The sequence below is a fragment of the Salarias fasciatus genome, chromosome 14 (assembly GCF_902148845.1).
Source record: "Salarias fasciatus chromosome 14, fSalaFa1.1, whole genome shotgun sequence".
In the NCBI taxonomy this organism is placed as follows: Eukaryota; Metazoa; Chordata; class Actinopteri; order Blenniiformes; family Blenniidae; genus Salarias; species Salarias fasciatus.
In genome coordinates this window covers 31,620,481-31,642,548 of record NC_043758.1, presented here as the reverse complement: position 1 = coordinate 31,642,548, position 22,068 = coordinate 31,620,481, and the positions used below count along the sequence as shown (strand labels likewise).

At 43.9% G+C, this 22,068-nt stretch overlaps 3 protein-coding genes across 4 annotated transcripts in view; all 3 read left to right on the top strand.

Annotated features, from left to right (window-relative positions):
• The first annotated feature begins 2,825 nt into the window (after positions 1–2,825).
• LOC115400046 (uncharacterized) lies at positions 2,826–4,093 on the top strand. Its single transcript, XM_030107697.1, has 4 exons — positions 2,826–3,329; positions 3,406–3,524; positions 3,896–3,998; positions 4,052–4,093. Exons 1-4 carry the CDS (start codon positions 2,826–2,828, stop codon positions 4,091–4,093), a joined length of 768 nt encoding a protein of 255 aa, XP_029963557.1.
• Positions 4,094–4,101: 8 nt separating this feature from the next.
• Positions 4,102–4,841, top strand: LOC115400045 (zona pellucida sperm-binding protein 3-like). Its single transcript, XM_030107696.1, has 5 exons — positions 4,102–4,229; positions 4,303–4,405; positions 4,482–4,564; positions 4,634–4,722; positions 4,792–4,841. Exons 1-5 carry the CDS (start codon positions 4,102–4,104, stop codon positions 4,839–4,841), a joined length of 453 nt encoding a protein of 150 aa, XP_029963556.1.
• Positions 4,842–19,075: 14,234 nt separating this feature from the next.
• The window catches only part of tpst1 (tyrosylprotein sulfotransferase 1), a 48,069-nt gene continuing 45,076 nt past the window's right edge, over positions 19,076–22,068 (top strand). For both annotated transcript variants that reach the window (XM_030108754.1, XM_030108753.1), the window contains exon 1: positions 19,076–19,244. The gene's annotated coding sequence lies outside the window, so the exon portion shown is untranslated. The remainder of the gene's footprint in view (positions 19,245–22,068) is intronic.

The following is a 22,068-nucleotide window of genomic DNA, read 5'->3' as shown; positions in this document are numbered from 1 at the left end:
CCTGCAGGGTGTCAGAGAAGCGTGATGGAACAATCCCACTACGTGTTCTCAGGAAATGTTTCATGTTAAGCCAGATACAATGCATTTTCCACAGGACCTCGTTCTTCCTCCTATAACTTCAGTACTATAATTAAACATCCAGCTCCACTTCTACTATAATTTATAACACTTCAATTCATTAACTCACACACCTTACATATGGGGAATTGTGGACCACACACACACACACACACACGCACACACACTGTCATATATCTTTGAGGAAAGCTATTGGCTTCATTGGCCAACATGCGATGTACAATATTCCTCATGTCTTTTGTGTTTTATTGCAGACGTCACATGAACAATACAGGGTGTTGGTTGTGTGGATGAGAACGCCTTTCAAGATGAAAGTTTGAAATCCTTGAGTCAAGAGCAAACGTGAAGGTCGGCATATGTTAGCATGCATTAGCATGCATCAGTTACAGCACAGTGGTCCATATGTGTGTGTGTGTGTCTGTGTGTGTGTGTTAAAACTCCTTCTTCGACCTATAAAACTCTGAAACACCGGCTCCATCATATCGTAGAGAATGTTGGTGGTGCCAAACTCAGCAGAATACTTTCTCTCGAGTCAGGTGAAGCGTTTCTGAGAGATGAATGACTCTTACAGGGCTGAAAGTCCTTTAAATTGTTGGTACTGGCTGTGTTAAAGCTGCATGTCGTCCACCGCTGAGTCACAGCCTCGTGCCGCCTGTGACTGACGGGCTGGATCAGTGTCGTCAGGATAACCACCCCTGCCGCGCTCTGACACCTGACGTGTGCTGCTATTTGAGGCAGCGTGACTTTAACAAAAGACAGATGAAGAGCAGGAAGAAGGCCCTGCCGGCTTCATGCTGCTGTGAAATTCCTCACATCCAACGTGCATCAGCTGATGTCTTTATATAGGGGGTTAGTTTCTTCTTCAGCTGATGTGTGATTTCTTCCAAACTTCTCAAAACCTGCATGCATTAGCATGCATCAGTTGTGACTTTACCAAATTAGTAATCTATTGAAGAAATTAGAAAAAGTATCTCTGAAAGCTGGTGTGGGAAAATAATGATATTTTTTTTTAAATACAAGCTTCTTATAGAAAAAGAGAATGAATGGATTAAATGTACGTTCCACCTCTTTCTGAAACAATATGCAGCTGATGATCCTTTTAGGTTTTCATTACACAGACCAGACAGGTGTTTTCACCTACTGAGGCTGTTTGTGGAGAGGTTAGTGTTTGTTTGTTCGTGTTTTTCATTATCGGTTTCCTCTCACAGTTTTCCGCCAGTTTACATGAAAACCTTCCAAGTGAAAACTCATAGCTTTTCGACAGCAATGTCAGAAATGCAGAAAACTGTATAGATTTCATGTTGTGTCACTAGCAGGAGCTGTTTGTTTGTGAGGAAACCAAACAGTGATCAATATAGTATCTGATCAAAGCAGCTCTTACAGCTCTCTGAGTTTATAAATTTTATTTTAATTATCCTCGTTTCCAGTTAGTGAACCAGCAGACATATGGGCGGGCGCTTTGTTGAAGAAACACAGGTCTGCATGAATGAATGTTAGTTAAACAAAGAGTTTGGATTTTCTAAAGCACCTTTTGAAACAAATGAAACGTTGTCTGCAATGTGTGAAGCACCTGTGGGTGAAGGAATGGAAATAAACTGCTGAAGTGTACCGAGGTATATTTGACTTGGACTTCTTTGGATTTTCACTCATGTGTCATTTCTCGTGACCTTATAACACCTCTGCTCATGTGAAGTGAAAATGACATGAAGAGAGATGCTCAATAAAATTAAAATTAAAATTAAAATTAAATAAAAGAGAAAATGAAACTAACTTCCACTCATTTACACGACGACTGAGTCAGAGCATTTTCAGACCTTTCCACTTTGCTTGCCGTTTTCTCAAAGTTGCATTTTCAGTGGCTCCAAACACCGATGTTCTGCAAAGGAGTTTTCGTGTTTTTGCTTGAAATCGTCATGTAAACGGGTCCTCAGGTAGGGCAGCTAACAGTCTCTACTGCTAAGATCAGCTTTTTTTGTTTGGGAGGTCAACTGGTTCAGGTCAGCCTGGAACTTTTTTTTTTTTTTAAGTCTGCTCTAGTGTGACTGCTGGAAGACGTCTTTAACCGACTGAGACGCCTCTGTTCTCCATCTTCCACTCACCTGCATCGTACGATCGTATGTCTGCCTTGAACTCTGGCCTCCATCATTGTTTCCTTCAGTCTCAGTGTTCCTGATCTGTGGTTTCTGCTCATGGACCATGGAAGACAGCAAACTGTATCATGAGTCTGCTCTGTAGGGAGCTTTCATTGCAGCTTCTTGATGTTTCCAAATATTTTTCCAAGAAGTTCTGACTTAAGACGATTTACATAGCATCACTGTTTAATATCTAGGATTAAATCCAAGCATTGACATCAAACATAAACCGGAGTAATTCTTTTGATATCCAGGAACTCTGTTAAGTGTCTGCTAGAAGGCGTCTGCTCCTCAGGTATTTTTCAAAATGTTTTTCCAATAAACTGAATGAAGGAGTTTCTTCTGGTTCTAACATATGTCACATAATCACGTACTGATTGCACATGGAGTATAAATTAGGCTTCAGAGTATTTAATAATTTTTTTTTTCCTTTCAATGCAAGAATTTCAGTTTAAAAGTAGTATTTTTTTGCACTTTAACGATCAATCAGTGAGTGAGGTGTAGCTGTGTGCCCCTCTCCTATGGAGCAGCATTAAGGTGATTAGACGCTGGGAGGAGTCGCAGCTGCTCTGGCCTTATTTAGAGGGCCGCTCCAAGGCGCTCCTCTCGTCAACAATGGGGTGCAGGCAGCTTATTGTGCTGAGCTTTGCGCTTGCCTGCGTCAGCTTTAGTGACCCTCGGCTCGACGGTGCGGGCGTGCCGGCCCGCCGGGGGGTCGGAGTGCAGAAGTCGACAGCAGCTGAAGCCAATCTGGCAGCAGCAGTAGCTGAGAGGAAGCCCTCCAGTTGGTCTCCCCAGCTGCTCAGCAGGCTCCAGAGAAAGCAGGCCCAGGAAGCGCTCCCCCCTCTCTCCTGGAAGTTCCCAGAAGACCCCGTGAATCCTGTGAAGGAGCTCCCTGTTGAGTTCAGGCGGCAGCTGCCGGTGGAGTCTGACCGTCTTGCTGTGAGGTGCGGGCAGAAAAAGGTTTATGTGGAGGTCAGTCAGGACCTGACGGGTCTCGGCTCCCTGATCGAGCCAGATGATCTCACGCTTGGTGGTTGTCCAGCCACAGAGGTGGATGAAGAGGCTCATGTGCTGGTCTTTGAGTCTGACCTGCACGGCTGTGGCAGCTCACTGGTGGTAAGGCCTTATTCACTCATCTCATTGACCTTCTTGTTGCCATTTGGTTTCCTTACGGGAGTCGATTCTCCCTCAGATGACGGACGACGTCTTCATTTATGCCTTTGTGCTGCTATACAAGCCTCCAGTGTTGGGTAGAGGTCTCATCACAAGAAGCCAGAGAGCTGCCATCGGAGTGGAGTGCCACTACAAGAGGTGAGTTCAAACCTGGAATAGGTTTCAGGGGTGTAGTTCAGATCTGGGACATGTAAATGTTAGGTTTGACATGTTGGGTCTGAACACCATTGTGGTATCAACCAACTAAGAGTTCTGAGCATGTAAATGCCTCTACCGGCTCCATTGAGACTAGAATCCAATGCTGGACTGCAGTTTTTCTTGGCTTTGGTTAAGAATTGAGCCTAAATAGTTACTGATGTAATCTGTTCTTGGATTTCCACTAACCCTCCAGTACAATACTGACTGTCCCGTTTGATCTGGATATTTCAGTTGTATGTGCTTTCAGCTGCAGGGTTATGACCGCTTGTCACTTAAAGTGATTTTTAAAGGGGTTTTCTGTGCCATTCCAGGAAGTCCAGTGCGAGTGTTGGGCCTTTAAACTTCCAGAGCAAGCATGTTAAGGAGCATCCCCACTTCGCTCTGAAGCTCAAGAATGGTTGGTTTCTGGACTCTGTTAGTACCAAGAATCTTCACACTGCAGTGATTTAATCTGGTTTCCCCCTCAGATGATTGGCGTTCTGAGAGATCCTCAAACCGGTATTCGTTGACGGACACCATGAACTTGGAGGTGTCTGTGATGCAGACGGATCACGTGCCCCTCAAAGTGCTGGCGGACTATTGTGTTGCTGCCAAGAAGCCAGGATTCACGTCTGAACCCAAACAAGAGTTTATAAAGAACCATGGGTAGGTATCTGATTGCAGAGATCCACGAACATGCCGCAGATGTGTGTATTGTGACCGTAAAGCGTCTCCACAGCTGTCTGGGTGGCCGATACAGCCGGTCCAGGTTCATGTCGCAGTCCCGGCCTGAGACGCTGCAGTTTCAGGTCGAAGCCTCCAGCTTTCATCCACTCGGCCTGGTACAGCGAACATTTTCTATTAATGAAGAGTCAGTTGTTTGTGATCTGAAGGTAATAAATGGTTTCTTTTTGGTAGCTTTTCATTTCCTGTTATGTGAAAGCCATCCCTGCTTCCTCTCCAAACACCATTGAGGACAAAGCGTGCTCCTTCACTGAGGGGTATGTGACGGTTTTGTGAATCCTTTGATCGTCAGCAGCTGTTGTGCTAACTTTGTACCTGTTCTCCAGCCGATGGAGGGCTGTTCGTGGAAACGACCAGTTCTGTAGCTGCTGTGGCTCCACCTGTGGAATGAGGAAGGCTCGAGACGTGGATTCGGGTAACGTTGGCAAAAAACCTGGCAGCATTTATATTGTTGCTGTGATAATGACCAATTCTGTCTCTGCAGATGTGAAGTGGGACGCTGAGCTGGTTGTGGGCCCTCTGATTATCCAATAATTAAAGAATTTTACAATATTTGTGTGAAATAAAATAAAGGTTTATTTTTAAAGTGAAAGTGGTTGTTTCGGGTCTGGAAATCAAGTTTAATTGCAACAACTGTCCAAAGTTCTGTACCTGACTTGACAGCCTAAGAAATGCACCAATGGAAGCTCCGTACAGATGTTCATGTGGACGAAGCTGCTGAGTTGCCTTCATGGGTGACTCCACTACATCAAAATGTTTTACACGCATTGGTTAAAATGAAGTGTTCAGCTCTCTGGGGGCTGCTGTTCATCAACCTACACCAGTACAGAACAGTTCATCCACAGACTGGGTTGGAGTGTTTTCAACTGACCCTCAAAATGTAACTTGCTCTACCAGATGTTTTATACTTTCAGTACATTAAAATTATTAGGCATTCATGAGGCAAATCGATAGCTCTGCTAGCTGGCAGTATTTCAACACGCATTAACACTGAAGGTTGCTTAAGGTTGCTGAAGGTTGCATCCTGATGGTGCAGAAGCACCTTGCATATCGGTGTTTGAGGCATGTTGAGTGTCGGATCCCATTATCAAGACATTCTCTGCACCAGACGATTATTGCTCCTAGTTGTTAAACAAGATCTTGTCAAACTCCAGAAAATCTTCTGATGCTGCTGGTTGAGGTTTGAAGGGAGAAATGTTCTTTCACTCTAGCTTGTTTTGAGCCAAACAGACTGGTAAAATGAGCTTATAAAACTACAATAAAAACTGAAGTTCCAGAACATCCTGAAAATGTTCAAGTTTCAGAAATATGCTCAGCAGACAGGGTTGCACCAACAGGTTGTTTGTTGTGGATTGGATACCTTTTCCTCTCTGGCTTTATGTTCAACGCCGGTGCTGTCGATCATCCAGCAGCTGTTTGGGCGTCTGTGTGCATCGAAATCACTCTTGCTCCGTCATGAAGCTCTGCACTCGTCTGGCTTTGTTCTGTGGGGACACAGTGACCATACAGAGCACTAAAATGAGAAATAACACCGCTCAGGAATTGTTTTTATATCAAATTGTGTTGATTTTCTCTCTGAGGTGTCCCAATGGCAGCTGAGGTGGAAAAAACCTGGTCAGGTGTTTGATCACAGCTCCGTGACGATATGAAATCGTTCTCGGGTGAAACATATAAGCAAACATGAATCGCTGTGGACGGGCTGTGTGCATGGTTTTTAAGATAAGAGCCTGCAGGACTTTCCCCAACGAGACGCTGCTATCTTGAACAAACAGCTCGATCCCGACGTCACCGGCGAGTTTCTGATGTCAGTGCGCCGCTTCGTCCTGCTGTTTCCTGAGATACATCATCGACACGCAATCAGCCAATGATTTATTGGGAGTCGATCACCAGGCGAATGTTCTCTGCTGTTATTTGTGCAGAGCACTCATGCTTTCATGCTCTCTGTTCAGCTTGCTCTGTGGTGATAAACTGTTGGGAACATGCAGGACTAATGACAGGGGTTCTTTGTTTGTTTTTGTTTCAATCAATTTGCTCCCTGTTGTCTTTATTTTCTGTTGACCCCAAAGGCAGCGGACACACTCCCCAACCAGGGGATCAACGGGTGCAGCACTCAAGAACAGTGCTTGAGTTCAAGTTTAGGCTGTAATGTTCTGAAACCATGTCAGTTAACACCTAAACGGCAGAAACACTGGGAACAATGAAGTCAGCATGCCAGGAAAGGATTTGTCCACTTTTGGTTGTTTAGAATGAAACCACACTCGCACACACAGACAACAATATGCTAAAAAATATTAACAATTAACAACACAGTACATCGATATGACAGATGATGAAGCTGAACAAACCTGAACTTTTTGAGCTAAATGCAAAACTGCTATCTGTGGCCGAAAATCAGCACTGCACATCACAGCATTCAGCTCAAACTGAGAATAACTCATTATTACTTCTAGACTTCATTTTCACTTTATTGCCCGATGATGCTGCATAAGCCTGATCTGCTGCTAAATAAGAGGAAAAACAATCCGGATTGGTTCACACTACACTGACAGTTTAAATAAAATGCAATTCTCCTGTACACTGAAGATGGTGCTGGTTAAAACATATCTGCTATTTAGATTGGTTTCATCGCTGACAAGATGTATCTTCGGTGTTCAATCAAACCATGTGATCGTAGCTGGTCAGCTGATTCTCTTGTCATGTCAGAAGACGCCACATCTGGCTGCAGCTGGAGGAATGTCCCCTCAAGCATCAACAGCCTCCCAGTCGTCAGGCAGAAATTAGGAGCTCGTGAATCTGCATGCTGTGGCGGTTGCCATGACGACGAGGCAGATGCTGACAGTTCACGAGCGGCTGATCTCCAGTGAAGTGTTTTTTTTAGCATCCAATAGGAGCAGTTTGGAGTTCTCCTTACTGACGGACGTTGGCCTTCCAGCGCCCATGAAACGGTCAACTTCCAGCTTTCTGAGGCAAATCTGGAAAAGTTGTGAAGCCGTGATTCCTGCAGTGTTTTCTCTTCTTAATGTCTCTCTTGTGTCTTCATGTTTTTCTACAGCCAAACGCTTTGCTTCCTTAAAAGTTGGACTCGTGCATCACTGATGGTTTCACTTCTGCAGTAGTGTTTACAGTGTTGCTCCACCCAGCTGTGATTTTCTCAGTATATTGACAATAAATAGCTGAATACTGCATGTGCACAGGTTTTGTTTTGCAGTTGTTACTTGTTAAGCTAATCCTGTAGGCTATGTGGTCAGGCTTTGGCCTTTGGTCCTTGTGCACCACACCCTAACAAGGCCTTATAAACAGTCAAGCTGTAATTTTCCCCCAGAAGCCCATGAAGGTCAGAACCGGGCAGCTAATGCTGTACTTACAAGTGAGTTGTACCGATCGTGGTCATGGGTCAAGTTCACTAATCAGAGTAATCGTCCTTTAATGCTTCCTGCTTGTTCTCTGCACATTGCAGCGAATGGGATGTTTTTGTGATTCAAGCTGTTCATCATCTGCTATCGCCACACGCCCACAGGCACTGAGTCATCCGGCAATATTACACACTTTCTTCATGTCTTTGTTTACCGTTGTTCCAGTCTCGGCGTGCCGGCTGTTCCCTCTTTGTCCATCTCCCTCTGCTCTGCATCACATTTCTGCCGCTCTCCCATCTGTCCTCCCACCTCGTTATTTCCTGCCCGGGGGGGGGGGGGGGGGGGACAGTTATGACAGTTAACAAAAGCGTCCGCACGGTGTGTAATCCCTCGCTCACTGTGTCCTGGACAGGAGTTCAGTCTAAGTCAGAGGAGTGGACGGAGGACGTGTTGCACATCCAGCCCGCTCCTCTCTCTCCCCGTGGATCAATACCGGACACTCCATCAAACATTAAACACTGGAGCTTCAATACAGGCGTGTTCCTGCGAAGCTCATGTCAGTTCTTGGTCGCTGGCAGATAATCATGTTAATGGCAGAAATCAGTGCATGCTCTCCGTTGTTGTAGTAACAGCTCAGCCCGACTGGCTGTGGAGCATTTGTGTGCTTTGCTGCAGGGTGGAGCCACGGAAATATTCCCCTTCAGGCAAACACCCGGCCGAAATCACTAACTGTCTGACCTCACTCTTTACTGGCTCCTGGTAGTATCGTAGCTTCTTTTTCTGCTTACACAAAACTATTTTTAGAGTATTAAGAAGAAGTAGAGAAAAGCAGCTACTCAGCAAACGAAATATTTTGCATAGCAAAGAGTCTCAGTGGTGTTTACGTCCTGTTTCCTATGAAGCTACAGGTAAAGGTTTAGTAAGTTTTAGTATTTCCAATATTCCATCAAAAAATAACCATATCACCCTGAATTAGCCAGTCAAGCCACTGGGTCTGACGGTGGTATTGGGGAGCGTCTGCGTTCATTTCACTCCCACTCGCAGCTTCATTAATCACCGTCTCATATCTGTTCATGCTGACCCAGTTTTCCAGATCATATTCATACCTCAACATCCGGTTTCTTCTGCTAAATGAGCCTGCTGGACAGTTAGGAGGCCGGACAGATTCCTCGCCTGAACTGAGATGACTCCAGTCAGGGGGGGAAAACTCAGACAGAAGAATCGCTTTATGCTCAAAAGTAAAACCAGCTGTTTCTTGAAGCCGTTGTTTTCGCTGGTCTTATTAAGCTCAGTTTCAATAAATGGAAATGAATAAATTACATTTCTTCAATACGATGAAAATGCAGACATGTTTGTCAGATGTTTTTTTTTTTTTGCAACCACATGATTTCCAATCCCACTTACACCCAGCTGTTTGCAGATTATTCCTACAAAAACAGTGCGTCCAGAAATCCAAATCCCAGGTCTGCTGAGGAAATCGTCTGGGCGGCGGTAAATCCACCGCTCCCTTCGCTCCCGCTCCCCTCGACTCGGCTATCAGTACTGCAGCGTCAACGAAGACGCGATTAGCGGTGGCCCTGTCAAACTTAATGGGCGTGCCTGGACGACATGTTCGACTCAGTGAAGCCATCTCCCCCACTCAGAAAGTCCAGAAGCTCTGACACGGCACAATCGGGAGCTCCTTATTAGAGGAGTCTATCGGTCTGATTGAGCTCAAGTTTCGCCAATGAGGCACCAGCCAGGGCCCGAGCTCCCGGGGGCATTAGCAAAGTGGGAAGAAAATGCAAATAAAGTGTCAAGGCCAATTAAACTATAAATGCATTAAAGCCAGCTTGCCCGTTGCTAGCGTGTTTGCAGCCAGAGGACTGCAGGAAAGTTGCTGCCCATCATTCTGAATCATGTAAAAAGTATGCCGTAGCAATTTGCCGTGTCGGTCATCATGCTTGACATAAATTGCGGCGCAGTAAAATCTTCTCTTGCCAATAAAGCCTCTCAGATGAAGATCCAAGGCATGGGAGACAGGCAGTGACGTTTAAATGGAGCGCTGCGCCGGCATATAGCTCGTAAACATGCTGCATCACTTCTGCATCAATCCTCTGACATTACTGCAAACATTTTAAAATTTTAATAATAAGTAAAACACACCTCATACATGACAGGAAGCATCAATAGGAGCTATTACCCTGGAGACAACTGAGCATTGATGGGCGCATGTATGTGTGTGTGTGTGTGTGTGTGTAGAAAGAATACAATTCTTAAAGCAGTGAGACACATCTGGGCTGTCAGCGTGGGAGTGTTGCTCTGGAGATTGTTAGAATTTCTCCAGGACCGTAATTATGTTTTTAGCCGACTGTGCTATCACAATTTCTCCTTATCTATCTGTATTTATACATCCAGCTGAAATGGGAAGCCTTGCAGTCACTTCTGTTTAACTAGCGGCGTGGGACGTGAGCTTTGGCTCAGGCGTCATCATTGTTGAGTGGTTATGCATCTGGAAAGTACTCAGATACAGCATAACAAAGATTACTTGCAATCTGAATGAATCCAGTCTGACACTGAAGGTAATCTCTAGCTGTGTGGTTAAAGTTCAGGGCCTCAGGTGGGTTGTTTACAGTAGATATATGGAAAATTAAATTCTTTAGGGACCATAAGTGTGTCACCTGGCATTTGTCCTCCTCGCTCTAAAAGTGTTTCGTGAGCTCGCATGTGTGCCGCCACATGCTCCAGCTCGCTGTTATCAGTATCCCAGTCAAACGTCAATCGTGTTTTAGCATTAGCTTATAGCACAGCTCAGAGTAAAATCCTCCTGGATCCACTGAGAAATTAAACTAAAGAGCGACATCGGCCCAACTCTGCTGGTTGATTCTTGAATCATAGTTGTAGTGTAGACTGTTTCTGTACCCAGCTTATCATTCAGTCAGTGCTATCGCTGGTTCCTCACTTAATCCTCATTCTGAAAACCTACAGTTTGATTTTCAAATACGACTGGTGTATTTCCCAAACTATGAGTTGCCCAAAGTTTTCAAATACTTTTAATATCTGTCAGTATGAATCCAATTGTCAGATCTCAGATTCAATGCAGTTACTTTAACATGGGGTCTGCATGTGGTTTTTGTACTCTGTGCTTTTGGCTGGTCTCTGGTGTCAGAGCTTTGTCTGTATATTCAGAATTAAATCAGAATTGGGTCATTAGACTACATCAAGCTTGAAACCGTGTTTAATCTTTTGTCAAAGTGGAGCCGAGGTCAAGAAGGAGGACATTATGTGGGGTGTGTAGTTATGCAGCATGTTTTCTCTGGTTAGAGGGAGCAATTAGTACGTTGCTGGTTTATTCACACAAGTGATGGGAGGAGGGATAGAGGAGGCTGAAAAAACTTTTATTCACAGTTTTTGACTTCTTTCCTTTCTTTAAAGTATCTGAAACCCCCTGTGGAACGAAAGGTGGATAGATGAATAAATAAGATGGGCAGTTTGGAAAAAACAGATCTCAGGGACATCGGTAATGAGAAGGGAAAAAACAGAAAAACCCCTTTAACAGGAAAGTAATTCAGTCAGAGATGTGAAAATTATCTGTCTCGACCAACCGGGGTTAAAAGAACAGGAGTGAGTATTGACCAATGAAATGATCAACAAGTTACAGACTGATGAAGGAAAGAACAGCAGCTAGAGAAGTCCAGGAAGAAACAAAAAGAAAAGACCGCAAGAGGAGAGCAAGAACCGCAACACCAAACCAAGAGGAGAGAGTTCTACAAGAAGTCTAAACCTGTAGCAGCATAACTAAGAAAATGTTGAATGTTGAATTTTTTTTATTAAATAGAAAAGTTTGAAGCCCGTGTTTGAAAACTGTCAGCCTGGTGAACTGGTTCCACTCGAGAGGAGTCCGATCGCTGTAAGCGCTGCCTCCCAGTGTACTTCTGAAAAGTCAAATGGCCTCCAGTAAGCCAGCACTCTGAGCCTGAAGTGTTCTGCTGGGATATTATGGTGCTATCAGCTGTGATGGAGCTCGGTCATTAAGAGCTTCGTACATTATGAGGAGGGTTTTCAATTCTATTCTGGATTTTAAAAGGAGCCAATGAAGGAGATGATGGGGGGAGAATCTGATCTGTGCTGTTAGCGTCCTGTCAGCACTTTCACTGCAGCATTTTGGATAAATTGGAGGCTTTTCAAAAAGTCATATTGATAATCAGGAATTAGAGTCCCAAAGTCCTAGAAAAACAGAGAACTAGGATGCAGCCGTTCCTATCTGTGTGATCAGAAAGCTGAAAGAGTAGTAGTAGTATTGCTCAGCACATCTGAGGTTCCTTATCGTGACACTAGAGGCAAAAAGCAATCATTTCAAAGAATCTTTAGTATTAAAGACGATATTCAGATATGTGTGCGCTGAAAGGGAAGTGCAATGAGCTGAAAACACTAAAAAACTACCACCAGAGAGAACTAGGACGCTCCATGAATGCCTGTTAGCCATCTAAAGCAGCAAATTTCAAGAGAAAACTCAAAGCTTTCATTAGAATTTGGATGTTTGTTCACCTGACAGTGGAACTCGGAGTCACTGAAAACGCCACCTTTTGAAAAAGGCTCCCGAAGTGGAACTTTTTGGAAACCATCCAACTCCATTGTCATGTAAACAGGTGGACGGACACTTTCTGGCAATGCTAGGACTCTGACTCCGTGGAGACTTGGGAAACGGCCGTGGACAGTAGTTCACCTGCACATGCACAACTCGATGGACAACAAGCACGTCTCTTTAATTCCCACTGCTTTATTGTTGTGATGTGAAACATACCAGAAAATGTTCGAATGTTTGGTGCAGATGTTGTAATTTTTTTCCCCAAAAAAATTCACTATTGTTCAGTAACTTCAGAAATAAAAAACCACTGTGGATCCCAGATTAGTGGTCCGCCCCAAATCATGAAGACCCTTCAGTTCCTCAGTCAAACACTATGAGAATGTTCTTTGCCTTGTTTCAGGTCAGCTCTGTTTGGTGAAAGAGGAAATGTAGAGTCAGTGGTTTCGTCCTCCCCAATACCCCCAACGTCACTTTTCCTTTCTCTACATTCACATCCAGCTGCACAGAACGCTCACATGTGGCTGGCGTGACTGAACCTTCCCACCGCAGAGCTGAAGGAGGAGAGAAAGTTTGTGGCGTGGTTTATTTTTGCCATAGCTGCTTGATTCGGTGGCGTTGAAAGCCCTGGCACCGTCAGACTCGACCGCAGTGACCAAAATACGGCCGTAAACCGGTGGAAGCAGCACAAAGACATGAGCCACATGTTAAAAAAGGGATCGGAGGAGTTTGACAGCTTTGCAGACGTGCACGGGAGCTTTGAGCTGGAGTCGGAGCAGATCCTGCGTCACGTCGGGTTAATGCGTGACAGGACAGAGGAAATTGGAGCGTTATCGTCATCACCGCCTGTTGGAGGAGGATCGCTACCAGAGCTGACAGCTTTATGAGCAAAAACATTAGGGATTTTTCCACGGTGACAGTCAGTCAAGGTGAAAGAAGGCACCATCAACTGAAACAAGCACTATGCAGAAAAGCAGATAAATTAATCATCAAGAACCAAATCAGATTCTTACACCAAAATGCGTCAATATTTATAAAAGGTGACAGAAATGAACTCAGTGTTTATTAAAAGCTGTTTATACTGGGTTTTCAGCTTCAGGCACTACAGAGACAAAGAGGCTGCTCTAATTGGTTAGCAGGTTTATATTATTCCTGAAAATCCATCTCCAGCAGAGAAAATCCATTCCTGACCCCACATCCGCACAGAGTTCAGGTGAATGCCAGGATGAAGCTGCAGCACTTCAAGCATGATCAGCATCTGATCTCTCTATGTTTGTTGTTGCAGTCTTTTCTGAATGTTTACTGTTGCTCTTGTTTTTTTCCACAGATTGTTGGTGTGTGAGTCTCGAAACACTTTAGCATGTAGCATGTAGCATGTAGCATGTAGCATGTAGCGCAGCTCAGAGTGAAGTCTTCCTGGATCCACTGAGCAGTTAAACTAATTGTACGATCAGTCTTTCTCCTCCTCTTATATTTTGGCAGAAGATAATTCACCGTCTGTCTCACTTTGTCATTCTCATTAATATAAAGAATCTCCAAACCGCTCATCACTCATCCTCTCTTGTCTTCCTGCTGCTGATGTTGCTGATGCCAGATGTCACGCAGCACTCGTATGAGGAGTATGATTCCTTACTGGACCAGATACTGGATACTGGTATCGATATCAGTGCATCTCTATCTTAAAGTATTATAGAGTTAAAGAAGAGAACACACACACACACACACACACACCACACACACACACACACACACACATTGTTGTGTTAATGGTACACTTCAGGTGTTGTGGAGTATTTAACACACGTAATTATGTGAGAGTAAGAGTAAAAGACTTTGTGTTGACTGTGCTGCTGAGTTTTAACACGAATGACTTCATTTAATATCTTTTATGTTGTTAGCTTGGAGATAATGCTCATTATTTATTTGTGGCTCATCTGTGTCTGCGCTGTGAGCTCCCAGCAGCCCCCCTGCCACCCCAACCCCCCTTCACCATCTGCCCCAACCACACACACACACACACACACACACACACACACACACACACACACACACACACACTTGACCACCAGCTTACTGTGGGATAAAACCTGACCAGACTCACAAGCCTTGCACTTAACATTGCAAGACAGCCTGCTAATTCATTGTGTGTGTGTGTGTGTGTGTGTGTGTGTGTGTGTGTGTGTGTGTGTGTGTGTGTGTGTGTGTGTGTCTGCCCCCCTGGGGCACGGCAGAAAGCTTCAGCAGAAATCAAAAGGAACTATTTTTTGAATCAGTTTCTAAATAGAAATCCTGATAAGAATCATTGGATGACGGAACTATTGTTAATTTCATCAAAGCACACATTCTCATAATTGTCGGTGTGATGGAGATGAATCCAAAAGTACAATTTTCTTCAAAACCCATGAATATAACAACAGTAGCAGGGTTCTTGAAAGGTATTTATTTTACAATAATGGACAAGCAACTTTCTATACTGTGACGTCCGTCTCTTTCACATGATGATAATGAGTCAATAGCAGTCACAAAATACATATGTGACTAAATAATTGGACTTTTTTTGGTTGTTGTATGGATTTGTATGACTGGTTTGACAAGAGCGATGCTTCCACATTTCTCATGAGATCAGAAAAATGGTTTTGTTTTGCGTTTCTTAATTTGAATCAGTTGGTGCAAAAAGCCAAACAGTTGCCTGAGACGTTAAAATGATTGCCAGCACTTTTTTTCCTTTTCCTCTCATAGTTTACGTTCCCAACATGAGGGGGGAGGACGCCGCTTTGCTTGAGTCTTTTCAACACGCTGGGTTTTATCCCAGTTTATATTGGCTCAGAGGAAAACTCACCAGGAGCGGAGCTCTGACTCCCACTCTCCCTGCTGGATAACAGTGGCAGTGAGTGTTGCTGTCCTCCTCCATCCTGCCTGGGGGGGGGGGCAGGCAGTGCCCCCCCCCCACCTTGTTTTGCACGCACCCTGCCACCTCACCTTGTCAGACGTTGAAAATCTGGGCATGCAGGCCAAGAATTCCTTCTCTTTTTGGCTTCCTCTGTTGGCAGGAGTTGAAAAGCTGTTGAGTAATCTGCACAGATGCACTGCTGCTAATTGGGAAGCAATCTGGGGAGAGTTGCTTGTTTTCGGGCAAAGAAAGGTTCCGTGGGGGCTCCAGAGGAGACGACCTGCGCTGCAGACATGCTGCTCTGGTGAGGCAGCTCAGCCCCTCGGTGCTCCTCTCGTCTGTTTATGTTGTTTCTGTCTGGTGCCTGTCGGAGCAGACTGATGTCGGCTCAGGACTTTGGCCTTTGGTGCTGAGGCGGAGTGTCCTGCTGAGAGCTCGACTCAAGCAGAAAATGATCTGAGTATTCAGGAACTTTCTCAATCCTCAGAGAAGTGAAACCACAGAAATGCTGCATCTGTTTGGGAGCAGATGAAATGCAGAGTGTAGGATAGTGGTTTTAGACATCAAGCACGAGTTCCTGGAAGTGTTTCCACAACGAGAATCTACTATCGTCTTCTTTTCTGCGGTGGTTTGATCAAAAAAGTCTGCAGAAGTTTTCAGTCGCTGTCAGAGCAGAGGATGCAACACAAACACAGGAAGAATACCTTGAACAAATAAATACTGAATAACTGCACACACGACAAAGTGTTTATTAGAATTAGGGCTGTCACTTTAGTGCATTAATTAGATTAATTAATTACACCGCAAATTAGTGCACTAAAAAAATTAATCAAAGATTAATTATAGCACACTTCAGTGGCAATTCAATGTGAATGGAACTGTTGTCTTATTTAAAGGCATGTTATACTGTAGTATTCATTTTAAATTGCTGTATTAAGTTAGTTTTAGTCTTCATTTTGAATTCAGTTTGCTTCAGAGGTTGTTTGAGACTCAGCCTCATTTTATTTCAGAATTTTTTTTTTAATCAATGTTTGTACTGCATTTTTGAATAGAGCACGAGGCCGAATTGGTTTGCTGGGATGTACTTAAACTTTTTCTTCTTTTGAATTTCTTTAATGAAACACACTGAAAGTGTTATTTAAGTTGCCTGATTGGGCTCTGAGTTTATTTTGGACAAGACGTCCTGACTTAGCTTTCATTGATCATTAACAAAAATGTGCATTTCAAATCTTGTCCTCTCGGTGTTTTCATTTGATGAGTCATGCACTACAATTCTGTAAAGTCCTTGAATTTGAATTCTTCACTTGGGGGCCGAATGCAGATATGAGATTAAAATGCGATTAATTAGATTAATTAATTAGACATCCTGTAATTAATTAAATTCATTTTTTGATTGCATGACAGCACTAATTAAAATAGATATATTGTTAAAATATATATATTGTCACCTTAAACCAACTTTTCGAGGTTAATTTGTGAAAATGCCCCAGTTGAAAGCAGCATTTCAAACGGTTGACATTTCACTGTATTTTGGAATCGGAGGTTTAATTTAAAATCCCATATGTTGAAACTACTCAAATTTCTCCTTGAAATGTAAAACTTTAGTAAAACAATACCCAGCGATGGACAGAATTTTATGGTGATATCATAACTGAAGCATTTCTATCAGTGCTTTCTTCCATCAGGACCTTGACCTCTGCCCCCCCTCCCAGACCACGGTGGCATTGTCGCCCTCCACACACTTCCTCCCATTTCATCACGGCTCTCATCCGGTCTCACACTCCACGGGACTTTCGGTCAGCGTCCCTGGGGAGGGCATTGTGTCCCGCCGCGTTCCTTCAGCGCAGCGATGAGAAATGCTCAGGTCGAATGTGAGGAAAGTCAGATTCACGTGCAGAGCTCAGAGCAGTCGTCTCTGCTGTGAACCAGCCTCCTGGGAGCAGTGGATCATGGGACCGCTCCATGTTGTTCCCATTAGCGGTGTGTGTGACAACACTTGTCCTGTTTGGTGGCTGAGAGGTGTGAGCTGCCCACTAACTGTCCATCTACTGGGTTTGGACAGATCAATGTGGGATTAAATATTCATTGGAATATCAGATGTCGTGTGAATCTGATATCATAGATGTTTATGTTTGGCCACCAACTCACTGGGCAAGAAACACTGTCCAGGATTTCATATTTACACTAATGCAGCATGATATAAGTTAAACATGTCTAGTCCTGTGATCAGGTTATGAATTAAAATTTAAAAAAATACAAAAAAACATTTAAATATCTGATGCTGCTGTCTGAGTGTGCTTTAACTTCATTTTTAATTGAATAACAGTGCACTTTCTCTTGGACACTGTTTTTGCTCTTGTGAAAATAAAAGTAAACACCACATATAATTAAAAATGAAAATATCAATAAAGTATGAAGACAGTTAATACAGAGACTCTCCATCATTCTACAAAGATATACGTCTTATCATTGGGGGCTTTTATGGAATTGGAAAAAATCCAAATAAATCAGATTAAAAGGGAAACTGGTCCTGAAGGAGTTGGTCATCGCAGCTTTCAGAACGGACGATTGTCCCTCAGCTTCCTCTGCCTCGGATCAGTTAACGTGCACTTTTGAACCCAACAGGAGATGCTGAGTGCTCGCCTCTGCTGAGCTTTCACTATGACTGAAACCAGAGCGTCCACAATAATGGCATCATTGATCATTGGACATCGTGCTTCTTTCTCAGAATCTGCCTTCAAAGTGTCGTGAGAAAGATTTCAGACAGAGGAAAAGCCATTTCTATCAGGGTGAGGGGCACGACGTGCTCCATCCGTGACCCTCTGCGACCTCTGACTCTCTTCTTCCGCCGGGTGCTGTCTCCTGGACAGCACACAGCAGCTGCTTCCAACTTGATATTCGTCTTTTTCTGAGATAAAGATATCCTTTCTGTTTGAGTGAAGGAAATAGTTGCTCAGTCAGACGATGGACGACAACGATTTAAAGTGGAAACGCAAAGCATTCCTTGCTTTTTACATGTCCGTTTACACAGTGGTGTTTGGAGCCACTGAAAATGCAACATTTTGAAAACAGCTTCCATAGAGAAACTTTTTGAAAACGAGCTGTCTCCAAGGAGATGGCAGAAATGCTGCTACCGCACAGTGGTAAATAACTGTAATGCACATGCTGCTTACATGGAAGATGTCAAAAATGAAGGAATCTACTATAAACATCAAGATTACACAGTATCTTTCTCCCACTAGCTGATGTGATTTAAGAAGTTAATGACTGAATCAATGTCAGATCAAAGTTATGGTCATACTGTGATATGTACATCACATTTCATTATGTCATTTCAATGGGTGGGATTTAAATGCATCTGCTTTTTATGACTTTATAATATCTAGGTTGGTCTGATGATCAGATGCTTCTTTGGCTCCAGCAGGTACAAACTGTTGCTGCTCAACTTTTAACAGGGACAAAGAAATGGGGAATTTAGCTTTCATAATTCTAGAAAGTAAAATATGATCATTTTTACAGATAACAAACTCGACATTTAAAAAAAAAAATCTGTTAGAACAAACAAGTCAGTGGACCAATTGTAGGCCTAACTTAATGAGCTTGTTTAGGCTGTGGTGATAAATAGTGTGAAATTTGCTTATAGGTATTATTTACTTTGTAAATAACAATGTGTAATTTCTTAATTTGGTGCATTTCTTGTAACAAATGAATAAATGATACATTGTTATCTCGTGTTTTGTCAATAATCTCAATGCTGAAGTTCGTCTGTCACTCCGTCCAATGAACCTTCACATGAAGTCCATGAGAGTGTACTGTGGCTTTAAACCATCTGTAGTCCCGCCTTCTCAGATTTTAACTAATTGGAAGCTTTGACACATGCCGTATTTGAAATATGAACCAATCAGCGCGCCTGTTTCATCCTCCGTGCTTGTAGCAGTCAGCTCCGTGCGGCTCGCCCTCAGTCCACCTGAAGCCCGTCAGCAGTGCCTCTCGCACGGCGTACGTGCCCGGAAAATGCCCGCAGAGTGACTCCGGTGGACGGCGCGATCGGCTGGATATAATCTGCTGGGTCGGTCGGAGGCTTTCTCCCGGACTCGGGCTCGTCTCCCGCGCCGTACCCGCAGCATTAGGTGGGTGTTATTTTGTGCTCTGTCTAGTGTTGTTGTAATGTCGTTCTCTCCCCTGCGACAGTGAAACTCACATTCTCTGTCGAGGGGCTCCGGACCGCCGCATTTCACCGCTGCCTCTCTTTACTGCGGCTTACATAATTGCTGCTGTGAGCAGGCTGCTATAATTGCATACTAATGAAGCCCGTGTCAACATACATGTACGCAGTCCGGCTCGTGTGTTGGCGGGTGAGTCCCCCTCTCCGTGGGGGAGAACCGAGCCTCTTCTATGGGGGGAACCGAGTATCCCCCGTGGGGGTGAACCGAGCCTCTTCCATAGAGTAGAACCGAGACTCTGTGTTTCGAACCAAAGCTCTATATGGGGGAGAACCAAGTCTCTTCCATTTGGGGGGGGGGGGGGGGGGGGGGGGGGGGGGGGGGGTCTCTTTCATGGGGGAGACCCGAGCTCTAGGTTGATAACCAAGGTTGTATATGGGGGAGAACTGAGTCTTTATATGGGGGAGAACCGAGCTCTAAGTTGAGAACCAAGCCTCTGTATGCGGGAGAACCAAGGCTCTAGGTTTAGAATCAAGGCTCTCGGTTGAGAACCGAGCCAACATGCTGAGGTTCCACACTTGGACAGCACATTGAAGACATTAGGATGTAAGTCGTCCACTGTGCACACGGCCGGGTCAGCAGGCGGCGTCTGTCATCCTCCCCAGGGAAAAGACCACAACCCGCCAGAGCCTGCTGATTCAGACTTCATGTGACCCCGATGGAACCTCAACCCTGTACTTTAGGGGCTCTGAGGCCCCCTTTACAAGACATAGAGAGTGAAAACCCATCTTTTTTGTGTTTTGGTTTCGTCTTTACAGAGGAAACCTTCTGAAAACGATGTTGGTTGACAGGGGAACAGCAGGAACACTGAAAACGATGTAGACAGCATGCCAGGCCACAGACTGATGCTGTTGGTTGTTTGTTTTATTGAAACCACACACAAACACATGTGTGCTATGAACAAACAATAGTGAGTGCACAGACATTCATATGGACAAGTGATAAAGTTGGATTGCTATTCTGGGTGACTGTCAGATTAAAAACTACTAACTCCAAGAGAATATGGACAGGGAGTCATGCCACTCTGGATGCTGTCATTGTTGTTACCGTTTATCTACTTGAGCCTGAGTATTTGACAGAGTCGGCGTATTTTTAAAAAGTTGCATTTTCAGTAGCTTCAAGCACTATTGTTGTGTAAATAGACATCCAAGATTGACTTGAAATGCTTGTGTAACTGGGTTCTGGTTCAGATGGCCACATAAAGAACTATTTGACCTTGAGTGGGCCCAGCCAACACAAAGTAGAATAATAACTCCATGGATACACACTCAGTCTCATTGTTTACATTTGTTTTTAAGTAGTTTGAATGTTTCTGTCAACAAGTTAGAGAGAAACCATGCTGTTTCGTTATCATACCAGTTTTCATTTGCCTCCTGTTGCAGAAACCAGAAAGATGAAACTCATGAGCAGCATTTTGCATGCTGCATGCAGCAGCAGTTACAACTCTTGTCTCATAATGTGTGAATAACCTGGGCTGGGTACAAATACCAGCTGGGCTTTTCAGTGTGGAATTTGCATGTTCTCATCATGCGTGCATGGTTTTTTTCTCAGGACTCCAGTTTAATCCCACAGTCCAAAAACATGCACGTGAGTTTAAAGCCTATAGATTTGGAGTGTATGTACTTTTCTGTGTTTGCTTCGTAACGTTTGGCCAGTCTGTCCAGGGTGCACTCTGCCTTCACTCACAGCTGGAATCGACTCCAGTGCCAGATAAGCCTGGGTAGGAAAGAGCAGTATAGAGGATAGATGCGGGCTTTTATAAAACTCTGCATTTGTCAACATACCGATGTGTGAAACCCAAGAGAATTTAGAGAGAATTAGTGCAGTGGCAACATTGTGTCATTTTCAACATTCCTTCTGAAAGAGGCCTGTAGCATAATACAGTCAAATACATTCCACATGCTGCGTTTCACAACGGTGGAGCACTCCAGTTAATCCAGCCTCATAGCGAGTGCAGTGTTGCTTCATATCCAAGTGAGACAAATGTGTGTGGAGTTTTCCCCTTCTCCTTGTGCATGGCTGGATCTTCTTTGAGTTCCCTGGTTTCCTAAAAACACCCGAAAGGCTATTTTGCGATCCTAAAGTGTTCGTAGATGTGAATCTGTGTGATGTGAGCGTGTGTTTGCTTATCTGTCTCTCTGTTTGTCTTGTGATTAACTGGATAGATGGATGGATGATATAATAGTCACACATGCATGTTTTATTTTTCTAACCCTGCAACTCTTTGGCTTATCTGTTAATAATCATGGACACTCAGTGCATTTGGGCATAATCATCTTTGAGGATCTTGAGGAGGTCTTTCTTTTCTTTTCTCCCAATTTTAGCTACTTTTAATTTTTCTGACTGATTATTTACATGCCGTTTTCATTAAAACCTAGAGCCATGGATATATTTCACACAGAACTTCTGTGAGAAATCATAACATCTTGACAAAACACCTAATTCAGTACAACTGTCCCCAAATGTTATTTTCTGAAAATATTACTAAACGTGCCTCAAGTGCTTGTTGACACTTGTCTATTGCGTGCTGTTATTCGATTATGCTGTCAGAATTCTTCATCAGTTTTTCCAATAGAAAGAAACATGAAATTAGCCAACTCAGTGACACCAATGGGATGAAGAGATGCTTTTCCATAATACACCAGTCCTGGAAAGAGCTGCTGCCGCCTGAGGGAATCGTATTGGTAACGCTCTGTATGAAGTCACGTTCCCAACCTGATCTCAAATCTAT

What these genes read in the sequence shown, in the direction of transcription:
- LOC115400046 (XM_030107697.1), top strand. Translation starts at nt 2,826, where the DNA reads ATGGGGTGCAGGCAGCTTATTGTGCTGAGCTTTGCGCTTGCCTGCGTC. An exon ending in GCTGTGGCAGCTCACTGGTG is followed by an intron (nt 3,330 to 3,405) that starts GTAAGGCCTTAT and finishes ATTCTCCCTCAG; the next exon opens with ATGACGGACGACGTCTTCAT. An exon ending in ATGGTTGGTTTCTGGACTCT is followed by an intron (nt 3,999 to 4,051) that starts GTTAGTACCAAG and finishes TTTCCCCCTCAG; the next exon opens with ATGATTGGCGTTCTGAGAGA.
- LOC115400045 (XM_030107696.1), top strand. Translation starts at nt 4,102, where the DNA reads ATGAACTTGGAGGTGTCTGTGATGCAGACGGATCACGTGCCCCTCAAA. An exon ending in GCTTTCATCCACTCGGCCTG is followed by an intron (nt 4,406 to 4,481) that starts GTACAGCGAACA and finishes TCTTTTTGGTAG; the next exon opens with CTTTTCATTTCCTGTTATGT. An exon ending in GGCTCGAGACGTGGATTCGG is followed by an intron (nt 4,723 to 4,791) that starts GTAACGTTGGCA and finishes CTGTCTCTGCAG; the next exon opens with ATGTGAAGTGGGACGCTGAG.